Consider the following 13,508-nt stretch of genomic DNA (forward strand, 5'->3'; position numbering starts at 1 on the left):
GCCATAGTCCCGCCCCGGGCTTTGGACAAGATCCACACCCCCGGATTCCTTTAACGGAATACACCTAAGCATAGAGGGGCAGGCGATGGCCAGGCCTCCCCTCCCCCATCAGAAGGTCACCCAATGCCTACCCACCACAACGTCCCCACCCCCCGGAGGGGAGTGGGTGGTCATGTGGTCCACTGCAACCCCACCCCAACGGGAAGTGGAGTGGGCTTCACATTACACATCTTTATACTTAAGATTTCAATTAGTATATTGACTTAAGAGTATGAGCTGTGAGCCAAAATGTCCCTGATTCAGATCTTGCACTATTTCCCAGTGTCAATCTCCTCTTGCATCGTAATGGGATAAATAAGGATGACACATCCTCACAAATCACCCTGTTAGGGTTAGCAGCTGAAACATTCATTATTATTTATTTAAGCCAACAAAGTGTATCATTCCAGTGTTGTTACTGAGAAAAAGAGAGGTTTCATATTTGCATAGTATTTCAATGTATATTAAAAACTCTAAATGCTATTTACAGTAATAACAATTTATCAATGGGATTTACTCACCCTGTGTCTGGAAACAACATGGTTTATGGGTCACCAGTGAGAGATAATATAGTACTGTATCTTTAAATCAGTTGCTGTTCAGATGTGTAGGTGCTGTTCAGATAAACACATGGAGCCTGGGAGTGGGGACAGTGAGTATGATCTCTATCTCTCCCTCCATGTGTCACCAAGCCACTCCACAGGGCTGCTGTACCTTTCTTTTCTCAGGACGTTTTCATATCTGTTTTATTTTAAACCAGAACGTTGTTGCTTAGGTTGCAGGTCAGAGTAACTCTGCTTTCATTAAATGGGAGTTTGCATGGTAATTTACTAGCCACAGGATTTCAGTTTTACATAGGGAGGTGATTATATTGGCTTTGAAATTGGCTGGCTGCAACCAGAGTCCACTAAAGTCCAGAGCCAGTTCTAGCACATTCTTTAGCTGTATTCAGCACTCCTAAATGAAATAAGCCATTGGGGAGAAAGAGGCAAGACAAGAATGGCTGGGGGGCGGGGGGAGCGAGCGCTGAGCACAGTACTCTTTCATTCTATGTTTTAAACAAGTAGATAGTTTCTCTAGAAAATGTATTTTTTTTATGTTGTAACCTGCCCTTCCAAAGGACCACATGGTTCCTTACAGCAATAGGTAAAGGTAAACGTACCCCTGACCGTTGGGTCCAGTCGCGGACGACTCTGGGGTTGCGGTGCTCATCTCGCTCTATATGCCAAGGGAGCCGGCATTTTTCCACAGACAGCTTCCAGGTCATGTGGCCAGGCCAGCATGACTATGGCCAGCTTCTGGCAAACCAGAGCAGTGCACGGAAACACTGTTTACCTTCCTGCTGCTAGGTTGGCAGGAGCTGGGACAGAACAACTGGAGCTCACCCTGTCGCGGGGATTTGAACTGGGAACCTCCTGATTAGCAAGCCCTAGGCTCTGTGGTTTAGACCACAGTGCTACCCATGTAAAAACCACAAAAGTAATGCAAGAAATTATGAAATTGCATTAAAAACAACTTGGCAGCACCTCCCAAAATTGAGCTTAAAATATCTCACACAATCTTTTTTGCTTCATGGGAAAAAGCTATACATTGAGATTTAACTTGAACACATTTCTCTTTTTTATTTTTATACAAAATGATGAGTTATTGGGGAGGTTTGCCTACTGGCCAAAATGCTTTTTGAGAAAACAACAAAAAACAAAAAACAACAAAAACAACAATGTGAAGTACTGTTACATTAAATTTCCCTCATTTTTCTATCTTGAAGTGAAGCAGTAAATCTGCGGTTTGATAGTTTGTCCTGGGAAGAAACTGGTTAGATTGTGTTTTGGTTTTTTTTAAAGGCAGTGAATCTGTTTTCTAGGTTTAAAAGGAGTTAAAACTTTTGGTTAAAAATCCCTGGGGGTGCCTTTTGACTCTTCAGTAAAACAAAACCCACTCAGAAATAGCCTGGATCTTGTGGTTTGATGTGTTCTCCAAACATGGACAAAAGGACTTCTCACTGCTATTAAATTTGAGAATCCTGTCCAACAGCATCCTTCCCTCAGATGCCTTTGAGGGGAAGGGATCACTGTGAAGGCTGTGGTATTCTTTCAGGAAAACTTTTTATTGAGCTCAAAAAGCTCCTAGTACAGCTTCATGCATTTCCATCTACTATTGAGCCCTGCAGTCTGAATTAGAAATCTCAGGCTCTACTATGAAGACTAACATTATAGGACTCTTCCATTGCAGTTTATGCTTCTTCTTTTATTTTTATTTTTTAAGGTAAATGTATTTAAGTTTCGGGTGGAATCACCCTTGGTCAATAGATTGGTTATCCCGTGCTTTTCCTCCTTAAAAATAATATCAAAAGCAACTGCTTTTGTTTTCATATATCTTTCCCCTTCGTTTTACATGTGGCAGAATTAGAAACAGAGAAATCGGCACAAGTGGCACTTCCACAGGTGAAGATTCCTGATTTTTACCGAGGATTGGGGGGCCCTCTAGTGGAATGGCACTGGATGTGGCACAAAAATCAAAGGCAGCATATTGCACGATATCACTGTGCGAATTTCTAGGGAAATAAAAGCCTTGGGTGCTGTTGCTACTAAAGTCAGCAGGAAGAAGTAGATATATAGCAAGCACGAGCAGTGAGTGTGGTGAGGCAGAGCCACTTTTCTGGCACTGGAGTTGCTGCAGTTTACTACCGTAGGACCGGGTTGATGGCAAGGCACTGGCAGAGCGAATCTGACATCCCCTCTTGTTCATCCGCACAGCAGCAGTCTCCAGTTGAACAGCAGCAATGCTGGTGTTATGAGGGTGGATTTGCAGCTCTGCCCTACGCCACCAACTGCTGATGGGAAGCGAGGAGCAGAAATGAAGCAGAGATTGAGTCTGAGCGAGGAAAAAGTAAACTGAAACATAAGCACGCAGAGAGAGTGCTGCAGGGTGTATAGGAAAAATGGAAACATGGTAAAAAGACTTGTGGCAAAACAAAGTGGGAGTAAGAAATGGGGGGTGCAGAAAATTTGATGGCATGTGGGAACAGAGAAAAAGGAGGTTAGGTAGAGGCAAAGAGAGAAAGAGAAATGGAAGAATATACACTGAGCTTTATAGAAAGAAGAGAGAGGGGACAGTCTAACTGTGAAACCTGTGGTGGCCATCCATGGATGGGCCAGTACCTCCTGTGGCTCCTGCAAACCAGCACCTCTAAAACCCAAGAGGCTGTTTGCTCTTCTTGCTTAACATGAGAACCTAAAAAGAGCCTGCTAGATCACGCCAATGGCCCATCTAGTCCAGCATCCTGTTTTCACAGTGGCCAATCAGATGCTTGTGGGAAACCCTCATGCACTCTCCCTTCCTGTGCCTTCCAGCAACTGACATTCAGTCGCACTGCTGCCCCAAACTGTGGAGGCAGAGCATAGCCATCATAGCTGGTAGCCACTGATAACCATTTCCCTCCACGTTTTTGCCTATTCCTCTTTTAAAGCCTATCTAGGTTGGTGGTCATCACCGCCTCCTGTGGGAGCGAATCTCATAGTTTAACTATGCACTGCTTCCACTTTCCCTTCTGTTCTGAACAGAAGAGAGATGCAAAGAGCTTGGCTCAACATTCCAATGACGCTTGCTAATCTAAGGTTGAAGACCACTGTGTGGTGGTCTGTAGAGAACAGAGCGTTCTATGGGGTTACAGGGGTGTTAACCAAATGAGTTGAAATGTAAGAAAATATCATTGTGTAGGTAACCTTTTGGTGTGGCCCTCTCCAATTAATGTAAATGTCGTTCTCAAAGTCATGAGTTGAGCAGTCCTGTCTGAAAACATCAGGGCATTACAAAAGAATTGTGTGTGTCTCTGTTCCCTTCCTTGATGTAATCCTTATACCATTATTTGCTGGCAAACTGTTGCTGCTGCTGTTCCTAGTCTGACTGGGGAGGCAGAAAAATGTGCCACTATATATACATCAGGGCCCTAAGCCAGTAGTAACCCTGTCACCTTACCCTATTTGCTTAATCTCTGTTGAGAATTCAAGTCCTGAATCTTTATATCTATATTGAATGGAATATATCTAAACAAATGTTCCATTGAAATCAGATATTTATGCTCCCCTGATTCTAGGTCAATATATTGAATTGTTAAGAAGCAAAGGCATAAATGTGAGTTCATGAAACTGTGATAAATTATCTAACTGGCTTCATTTTTCTTTTCTGTTTTTCTTTCCCCCCCTTTTTATAGGATAGTGTTTTCAGTTGCCACTGCTCTCTAGGGAGCCAAGATTGGAAAATACAAAGATGTAATGCTATTAACAGTTTGCAGGGGGCGGGGAGCAGATATGTGATACAGTATTTATTTAGAAAACAGGTCTACTTCTTTGGTTCAGGTCGTTGAGGGTTCAAATAATTTCAGGAGAGGAAACAATAATAATGGTGAAGGAGTTATTTTCAAGGCTAACATTGTGTGAAGAACAATTTGGGAGAAAATATCAAATTTTTGTAACCTTCAGCCTTGAAACATAATGACATTAAGAGGGAATGGAGAATCTGTAGTCGATTTTTAGTTGTAAGATTCAAAGTATCAAACTACTCTAAAAGCAGACAGTAACAAAGTAATATAATTGAGAGTGAAAGTTCAGACTGCCTCACTGGTAAGTTTAGAATTCAATATTCCTCCAGAGAGTTAACCTAAATGAGTAATTTGTCTGCTTGTTGGTTTAACAGACGTTATCACAGGTAACTATTCTCATGAGAGTTGGCTACATTATCCTGACACTAACCTCCATTGGATTCCTTATAGAGCAAAGGTAAGTAATTGTGCATTTCTGTATGTTTTATATTGCAAATGCAGCCTCTTGGGTTGGATTCAGAGTGTCACTTCAGTGAAAAGAAAGAGGATCCTGCTGGAAGGGAGGAAGTTTTTGCCAGTTTTCCCTGTTCTCCTTATGGGAACTCTAGTGTCCCCAACCCTTTGGAGCAGCTTTTCAGGTTGAAAGAGAAGTCAGTGAAGATAATCTCCCTAGCCCTTTTCTCCAGGAGGAGTGCTCCATGGGTGGAAATCCATTTATAGAAACCGTGGATTGCCAAAATTGTTTCTTACAATACAAAAATGTGACAATGGTGGAGGTTTAGAATTCCTTTACAAAATGTGCATTAGTGCAGCCTAGCCAATGTGTGGCTCTCCAACCACTCCCAGCCAGCTTTAACAGCACTCTATTCTCTTTGTTCACAGTTTAACCTTATTTTGCTTCCCGTATATCTCCTGACCTTGCTGTGGTTGGAATTGGTTGTCGTATTCAGAGCCAGGAAAGAATTTCCCTGTATTGGCCAGTCTAGAGGTTTTACCTTCCACCTAGGAAAATGTCACGACTTTTGGTGGTTAAAGGCATAGGGTGGAATCCTAGTCTTCAAGCATAGGGTGAAGTGGTGCATCACCCAGTATTGATCCAGTGGTGTTTTCAGGGTACCCTGAAAAGGGGTCTCGGTGGCTGTCCTTGTCCTGAAGTCAAGTGTGGAGCAGACAGGCCATAGGACTTCCAGCAGCGGCCATAGATCAGTAGATCAGTTTCTTGGGAATGCCATAATCCTGGCACATCCTCTAGCAGGAGGCTAGAATGCATATGCACCCAATGCTTGAGCTAAAATTCCACCTACATTTGTAATCAATAAAGTTGTGACCATTTTTAACTCGGGCCATTGTTGTTTGCCTGAGTTTTTAATCGTATATTATGACACTGACCCTGGGGGAGGGTGACACTGTGACTGGGCCCACAATTGATGTTTTAGAAGGGTAATTGAAATTCTTCTTTACTTCAAGGATACATGCCAACCAAACCCTGAGCTGGTGAACTAAAAATAGACCTTACAAATTTCAGTTCTTTATTTTTAGACCTGAAGCTCCCTTCTTGGAATCTGTCCGCTGTTCCACTTTCCTTGTCCTGCACAAACTTGGTTACTTGAAAACTTACATTGCACTTCTGTCAATGACATATGAGGTAAGGCAACGTAATTTATCATATAGTACATATATTTATTTTAAGAATAAACTTTATATGTTTCTGGACCTCAGAGGTTTGCAATATTTAAAAAGTGCTTGCAAGCATAACAGAGTGTAGTGAGCACCATGAACCAGATATGATCCTATTTATTTTATTTTATATCCCACCTTTCTTCTGGTGCAGGCTCAAGCCAGCTCACAACATAATTTAAAGCAGCTACAACTAAAAACACAACACATACAAAGGTTAAAAAAAGTAAGTAACCGCATTGAAAACACTTTAAACCATTTAAAAGCACACACATACAGGCACACAAAAGCACCAAACCCACCCTCTGAAGACACTTCCACAACAGCCAGTTAGTAGCCAAATGCCTGTTGGGTGTTGCGGGGGGGGAGCCTTTGCCTGATGACAAAGGGAGAACGGAGAGAGACCCAGGCTGGCCTCCCAAGAAAGAGGGTTCCACCAAATGTGTCCTCACCAAATGTGTCTAAAGGTGGCAGGATGGAGAGAAAGGCCTTGTCAGAATACAGCAGTTGTATTTTGCTTTGGCTTTAGCAGTAAGCACTCAAATGGTGTACAGATAACACTACTTACGAGATTTGTATGCAATACGATAGAGTCATAATTGCTCACGGTACATGTTGATCTTTTTCAACCTGCTGATTGATTTTGTTGGTTTGTATGATAACGCTTCAAAAATACATTTGACCACACATCATTTGCAAGACAGGAAAGCTGATTGTGTAGCTTGGACAGTAATGATTTTTATCATTCAAATATTAGTATCATCTGTGTATATATGCTATTCTGTAGCCTTACTCATCTCTGTAGTAGGAAAGACTTTCATACCCTGGGTATTGGTTGGGATGTACAGCTGTGCTCTCCTGTCAAATGTAAGAACTGCAAGCCACTCCATAGCCAAGCCTACTCCCATGCTGTATAAGATGTTGGAGGAAGGAAGTGAAGGAAGGAAGCTCCCATGAAGCTTCATGATAAAAAGCCTTGTCAGCACACCTAGATCTAAATAAATTCAAGTTGAGCTTGTAATATTAATTCTCTCTGTTATCTTTGCTAAAGAGAAAATCCAGCCATTGTGGACTAGTAAGATGGACTTTCTTGACAAGACAAGAGCCCTGGGGGTAATAATGCCCCTTGGAGAAAAGAAATCATAGTTGAACCTTACATTCAGTAGATTAAGTTAGTTTCCACTTAGGTGTGACAGAGTCATTACTGACTTTAGCCTTAGCTGGTGTGTGAGCTGGCTTCACCACCATCAACTAAAGATGATGATGTATGGTTCCAGATGCTCTGGCCAATTGACCGTAAAATTGCTCTGCATTTCTGGCAGGGCAGCCAAGTTAGAGCTTTTAAAATCTCCATGCCTGAAGCTCAGCGCCCACTGTTTGGAAGCTGCTCATTATTCTTCTCCTGCCCCCGATCTGAGCAAAAGAGAGACTTCTGGAATCAATTAGAAATGTCTGCCCTTGATGAGATTTGCACGTGAGTTTGGAATTGTGAGGCTTTGATAGTGTCAGCCAACAGCTGCAGTTTCAGGTGGTAAAATCAAGAGAAGAATTTTTTACAGGGCTTAATTACAATCACTATATATTTATAACTAGTTGAGGGACACTAAAAAAAAGTCAAGTTTGAAACTGTCAAGCATATTGTTGAAGATGAGACTTCATTACTTCCATCACAGGAAAGTAAACAAAATGTTTGTTGGAAACTTGTGGTTGTAAGACTGTGTTGTGGCTGCAAGAAACTGGAAATGATGTTTTCTGCAGTTCTTGCTGAAAAAGAAACATCTGGCAGTATTTATGTCATTCCTATTTGACAAGTTGAGGCAATAATAAGCGGTGATACACATTTGTGTACAAGTGTAAAGTACAGTCTTTCTCAGATAAATATAATCGGAAAGTAACCCTTTCCCATCCAAGAATCTATGTATTAAATGTAAATATTTTAAACATGTTATATTTACAGGGTTGTATCCAATGCTGTCCATGTACTCCTCCTGCAGAACCCTTCATCCCCTCAAAATTTGCTCTGGAGGGTAGGGAACCTGCTGGAGCAGATTTTGCAGTGTGTGTTGGGGGCTGCAGGGGGAAGGACCAGAAAGTTGAAGTTCTGTTGCTTGGGTGGAAGCCCACTTGCGCAATGTTGAATTTTGCCCACAGTAAGTAACAATTCATAGAAGCTGTTACTAATCATCTTGATTATATTTACCTTTGTCTTCTATTGTGCTTGCATTTACTAAAATAAAAAGGAAATTATATCTGTATTTTGGAATACATTTTTCATCTATTTAAAATATGCAATCTTGACTTTGCTCAAGTGGTGCTTTCATGTCCTGAAAAATTAACACCCACACTTCACATAACATTTTTAACTAGTAGTGAAAATTCTGCAAATATGATCTGATTGTCAGATAACAACTGCATTTATTAGGCAAGAGCTTTATATTTGCCCTGGTGGGTGGCCACCTTCTGTCTTAAATAGAATGGAACCAAACTTCTGTATAATTGTTTTAACTTCTATCCTTCTTACCAGCTGAAAACAAAATGTTTTTCTAAAATAATAATAATAAAAAATCACTGAAGCAAGCTAGTTAAGTTTCACCGAATGTCTATCTCAGGCACCCCCAAACTTCTGCCCTCCAGATGTTTTGGACTACAATTTCCATCATCCATGACCACTGGTCCTGTCAGCTAGGGATCATGGGAGTTGTAGGCCAAAACATCTGAAGGGCCGCAGTTTGGGGATGCCTGGTCTATCTGAACAACAACTAGAAAAATATGGTGCTCATTCAAGAAGGCTAGCAGGGATGGTTTTTTGTTGTGGGGACCACTACAGAAAAGACAATGCTTCTCAACTGCAGTTTTTCCTTCTGTGGAGAAAAGGATTGGGTATTTTTATCTGCAGCTTAAATTCACTGTATTTTTACATATGACTGTGGTACCCATTACAAATGACAGGCATGGGAGGTTCATACCCAAGGGTCTTATAATCTAAAATAGACACAGGTAAGCAACTGGTGGATGTGTGTGCGAGAGAGGGGAGAGGGAGAGGAAGGTATGGGTAGTCCAGGGAATAATATATACTTATTTTAATTGCATGTGTTTTGCTTTGTACAATAAGATATAGGGACCAGCAGTTTCTCAAGTTCATGCTGAATAAAGGAGAATCCAGGGTTCTTAGCTTGATTGTAGAAACTAGCAATGCAGGGGGCCAAAAATACATGGCAGAGATCATAGGAGAATTTGTGATCCTAAAGGTCAGTATTTCCTTTGGTGTTTCAGTGAGTACATTGTCCCAACTTTCTGTTTGCCCTCAACTATGTGTATCAGTGGGGCTGGGCTGAATGTTCCATCGCATATTCCTGTTAGCATCCTATCATTCTGACTTGCAAATGCCCTGGATAAAGATGGTCTGTAGGTCCAGTTCCATTGTACTATTGATGTGGTAGAGCAGGCATCCCCAAACTGCGGCCCTCCAGATGTTTTGGCCTACAACTCCCATGATCCCTAGCTAACAGGACCAGTGGTCAGGGAAGATGGGAATTGTAGTCCAAAACATCTGGAGGGCCGAAGTTTGGGGATGCCTGTGGTAGAGTAACAGGTTATTTTAACTCATCAGCTTCATATGGTGACTATTATAGGTGCTTCTCCATGTGATGACAGGTAGAATCTATCATTTCAGTCACCTTGTCTGTTATCATGATGTAGAAAGTACCACCTATCACCACATAGGGATGCTTGGTTGAGAGTATTCACACTTGCCTTGTGATGGCTTTACAAATGTGAACTGGACCATAGAGTGTAGTTCTGGATCATAGAGGGTTGTGAAACAAACCTTAATCAGATCTAATGTGCTCATTACAAATTAAGGTTTGTAATATAAAAAATGTAAAATGTCGTTGCTGAATCAGTGGGAACCTGAATATTATTATTATTATTATTGTTATTATTATTATTATTAATCTTTATTTAGATTCTTTAAAATATTACAAAATACGAACACAAAAAATACAGAAAAGTAGGAAATAATAACAAAAACATATAAGAACAATAGCAATAATGAAATTCATAAAATTTCAGTCAAATAACATTAACAATATAAATGGCGGAAAACCCACCAAAGCAAAAATTTACAAAACGGACAAATATAACAAGAAAAAATAAAAAGATAATAATTTTGGCTTTAATTTCATGATACCTGCTTTCCCCCTCTTTTCTGCTTTAGAACACTTTCCTAGAATGTTGGTTCCAAGCTGTTTTTTTTAAATTTTGGTTCCTTAAACTTTTTTTATTAAAAAAATGTTTATTTTACTAGCACCACTAAGAAGTTTTAATTCAGCATTCTAATAGTTTTTGAGACCTTAAGACCATTATATCTAAACAGAAAGTTTTATTGCTTCCCTCCTTTAAGTTGATCCCTAAGTATAAATTGTGGCACGACTCCTTTCTTTATGCAGATCCCATGAAATAGATAACTTATGCCTCTTCTTCATCCTATTACTTCTTGACTAAAAGATTCATCATTTGTGAGGCTTTCAAGAGCTATTAATATCCTCCAGTATGTGCTATTACTGCCATCAAGTGTAATTATATCATTTTGCACATATAACTTTTCACATACTGTAATTTCCCAGGTATGACATCTCCCTTACGATTTCATCTTATGTGTGGTATTCAACTCATGCTATTAAAACAATCCAGACTTTTAAGTATTCTTGCTCTGTAGTATGTGGGAGGGTGTACATGTGTATTGGATAGGAAAAATAGAGGTTGTACATATTTTAAAATAGGGAAATCTGGTTACTTTAATTCTGTTTTCCCCCAGCGAAAACATCCTACCTTAGTAATGAAGAACACAAAATTGTCCGTTGGGGGGGGGGAACATCCTGAAAAACTAAAAATATTATCCAAAGACATTTTAAATCACTGTTAAGTCAGGGTGAGCTCCCATTGCTCGGCCCCTGATCCTGCCAACCTAGCAGTTCGAAAGCATGACAAAGTGCAAGTAGATAAATAGGTACCGCTACAGCGGGAAGGTAAACGATGTTTCCATCTGCTGCTCTGGATCGCCAGAAGCGGCTTTGTCATGCTGGACACATGCCCTGGAAGCTGTACACCGGCTCCCTCGGCCAATAGAGTGAGATGAGTGTCGCAACCCCAGAGTCGGTCACGACGGGACCTAATGGTCAGGGGTCCCTTTTACCTTTAACTTTAAGTCAGGCATGGAAAGAACGCAAGAGTAGAAATGGACATCAAGGCAAATCATAATAAAGGAAACCAAGTTCATCTTACTAACCAATCCCTTTAAAAATGCCTATTTTGTTTGCAACTTAGTTCTCTAAAAAAATTACAAATTCTCACTTATGCCTTCTGTCATAACCTTCTATCATACTCTTACTCACCTTTTATCTGAACCAAAAAGCCCCAGGTTTTGTAACCTTTCCTTGTAGTTTCTCCATCGCCTTGATTGCTTTGGTTGCCCTTTTCTGGGATGTTCCCAAGGAGGACATAACTGCAATCTCTCCTTTAGAGGTATATTCGTTTTGAGGTAATAATACTGTATAGCTATCAAGACTATAGAGTTGTTAGATATGGGGATAAGTGACAAACTCGCCTAGCTCAGTTGGTAGAGTGTGACACTCGTAATCTCAGAGCCATGGGTTTGAGCCTCAGTTTGGGCAAATAATTCCTACTAGATTGGGCTAGTTTATCCTTGTGGTATCTTCATAGTCAACCAAACCTGAATGGAAAGGTATTGGGTGCATTAACCCTTAGTAAATAAGAGTCAATAAGAGTCAATAATTATTTTTCTAATAGTGCTGCAGACTAGGATGTATGTTATAGGCTACTATAATGATTGCCTATTGGACACCAACAGAAATTTAATAAAATAATGCTTTGCATTTTATTTCCCTCAGATCTGCATTCTCCATGGCTGTAACAGCCCAATAGAATTTGTAATGTAGCTTGTTTTTTATTTGTATTTATGAAAGTTCATAATACAGGGAATTTCAGACTTTTTTGCATTTGCATGCAGATATATGCAAAATAATACAAGTTGATTTAATCTGGATAAGCTAGTTTTTTTATTAAAAAAGTTAATTTATTAGCTACTTATTAGACATTGAAGCACCACCAGATGCATTGGGTTATTTTAAACATTTATTATAATGTTTTTCCTATGATGTGGACCCATTAAAATAGCTGTAGCGGTTTCTCTGTGGATTAGTAAAAAATATTTTGGAAATTCTTGCATTCAGTGTAGCCATCTATTTTAAGTAAAGAAAAGAAGGTTGTTAAGCTACCAGTGAGAAGTGTGAATATTGTGATTGGCCACTGTGCCTAAACCTGTGGACAGGTATAATGCAGAGTGTAAATGAATTGCTACTGTATAACCTTAAAACTGCAGATGTGGAAGCTAAAATAATATTTAACTATTCATGGTATAATGAATTCTTGCTTGGCGGCTGGCATTCAAAGTCTATTTGAAAGGTACTGTTGGCCTGAGATGCAAGTGATTTGGCAGAGGTCTTGCCTAATATATATTCTCAGAGCCTGTCTGCGCAAGGATGCTGGCAGTTTTAGTGTGATTTCTATTCCAGGAGACAAGTTTCTGTCCAAGGCAACATTTGAGTGACCAAATACTTTCCAGTGGAATCTGGGCACTGCAAAATTTCCGGAACTAAGCCGAAAGATTGCAGAGCTTGCTAAACTCTCCCCCCACCCCTTTGCATACCAGTGTGATGGTGAAATATTTCCAGCTGGAGTACACTGTGGTGAAAGGCTGTAAATTGAACAGACTATTTATCTTGTTATATTTTACTGGTGTTTTAAATAGCACTGTATCATTACTAATCAACTATAGTTTATTATGATTATGATTATCATTATCATAATTATTATTATCATTACAACACTATGACAAAAGGCATCTACAATACCATAAAACACATCTTACCTCTCAATCTTTTGTAGAAAATCATCATATAGGTAAAGGCAATAGGCATCAAATCACTTCTCATCAAACCAGCAATCCTCAGACTAAACCAGATGTAAATGGAAAAATTTCCTTAAGAAATCAATTAAGAAAGGGATGGTTTTTGCTAGTTTACTTATCTTCCCCCAAGCATTTTCAAATCTGTTTTACAAATGCAGAGTCTACCCTTTTTGACAGGCTGTTTAAATGTAAAAGCAACTATATTTCCATCTCCATTTAAAAAAACACCAAAAAACCAAAACAAAACAGACTTTTCATTATGATTCATGACACTTTGGGCTAAATTAGAGCCAGCAGTTACTGTCAGGCTGTTCTTGCCCTACGTGAGTTTTGAGTAAATTAGGGTTCTATAAATTATAGCCGTTTTGTACCATTGTTTAACAAAGCACACATGGAAAACACAGCACGGTTGAGTTGTAATTCAGCTTTAATGATGCAACACTTGGTTCCAGTCAATTGTTAGAAGGCTGTGGTAGTGTTACT

At 39.9% G+C, this 13,508-nt stretch overlaps 1 protein-coding gene across 2 annotated transcripts in view; it reads left to right on the top strand.

Moving 5' to 3' along the window:
- Positions 1-13,508, top strand: part of AGMO (alkylglycerol monooxygenase) — a 121,722-nt gene that overhangs the window by 66,537 nt on the left and 41,677 nt on the right. The window contains exons 11-12 of one of the 2 annotated variants that reach the window (XM_035130284.2): positions 4,735-4,817; positions 5,900-6,005. In XM_035130284.2, the coding sequence (XP_034986175.1) occupies positions 4,735-4,817; positions 5,900-6,005 (189 nt within the window). Of the gene's footprint in view, positions 1-4,734; positions 4,818-5,899; positions 9,195-13,508 lie in introns of those variants that run through there. The other variant, XM_035130283.2, reaches the window with a different exon arrangement.

Source organism: Zootoca vivipara, chromosome 12, assembly GCF_963506605.1.
Source record: "Zootoca vivipara chromosome 12, rZooViv1.1, whole genome shotgun sequence".
Classification (NCBI taxonomy): domain Eukaryota; kingdom Metazoa; phylum Chordata; class Lepidosauria; order Squamata; family Lacertidae; genus Zootoca; species Zootoca vivipara.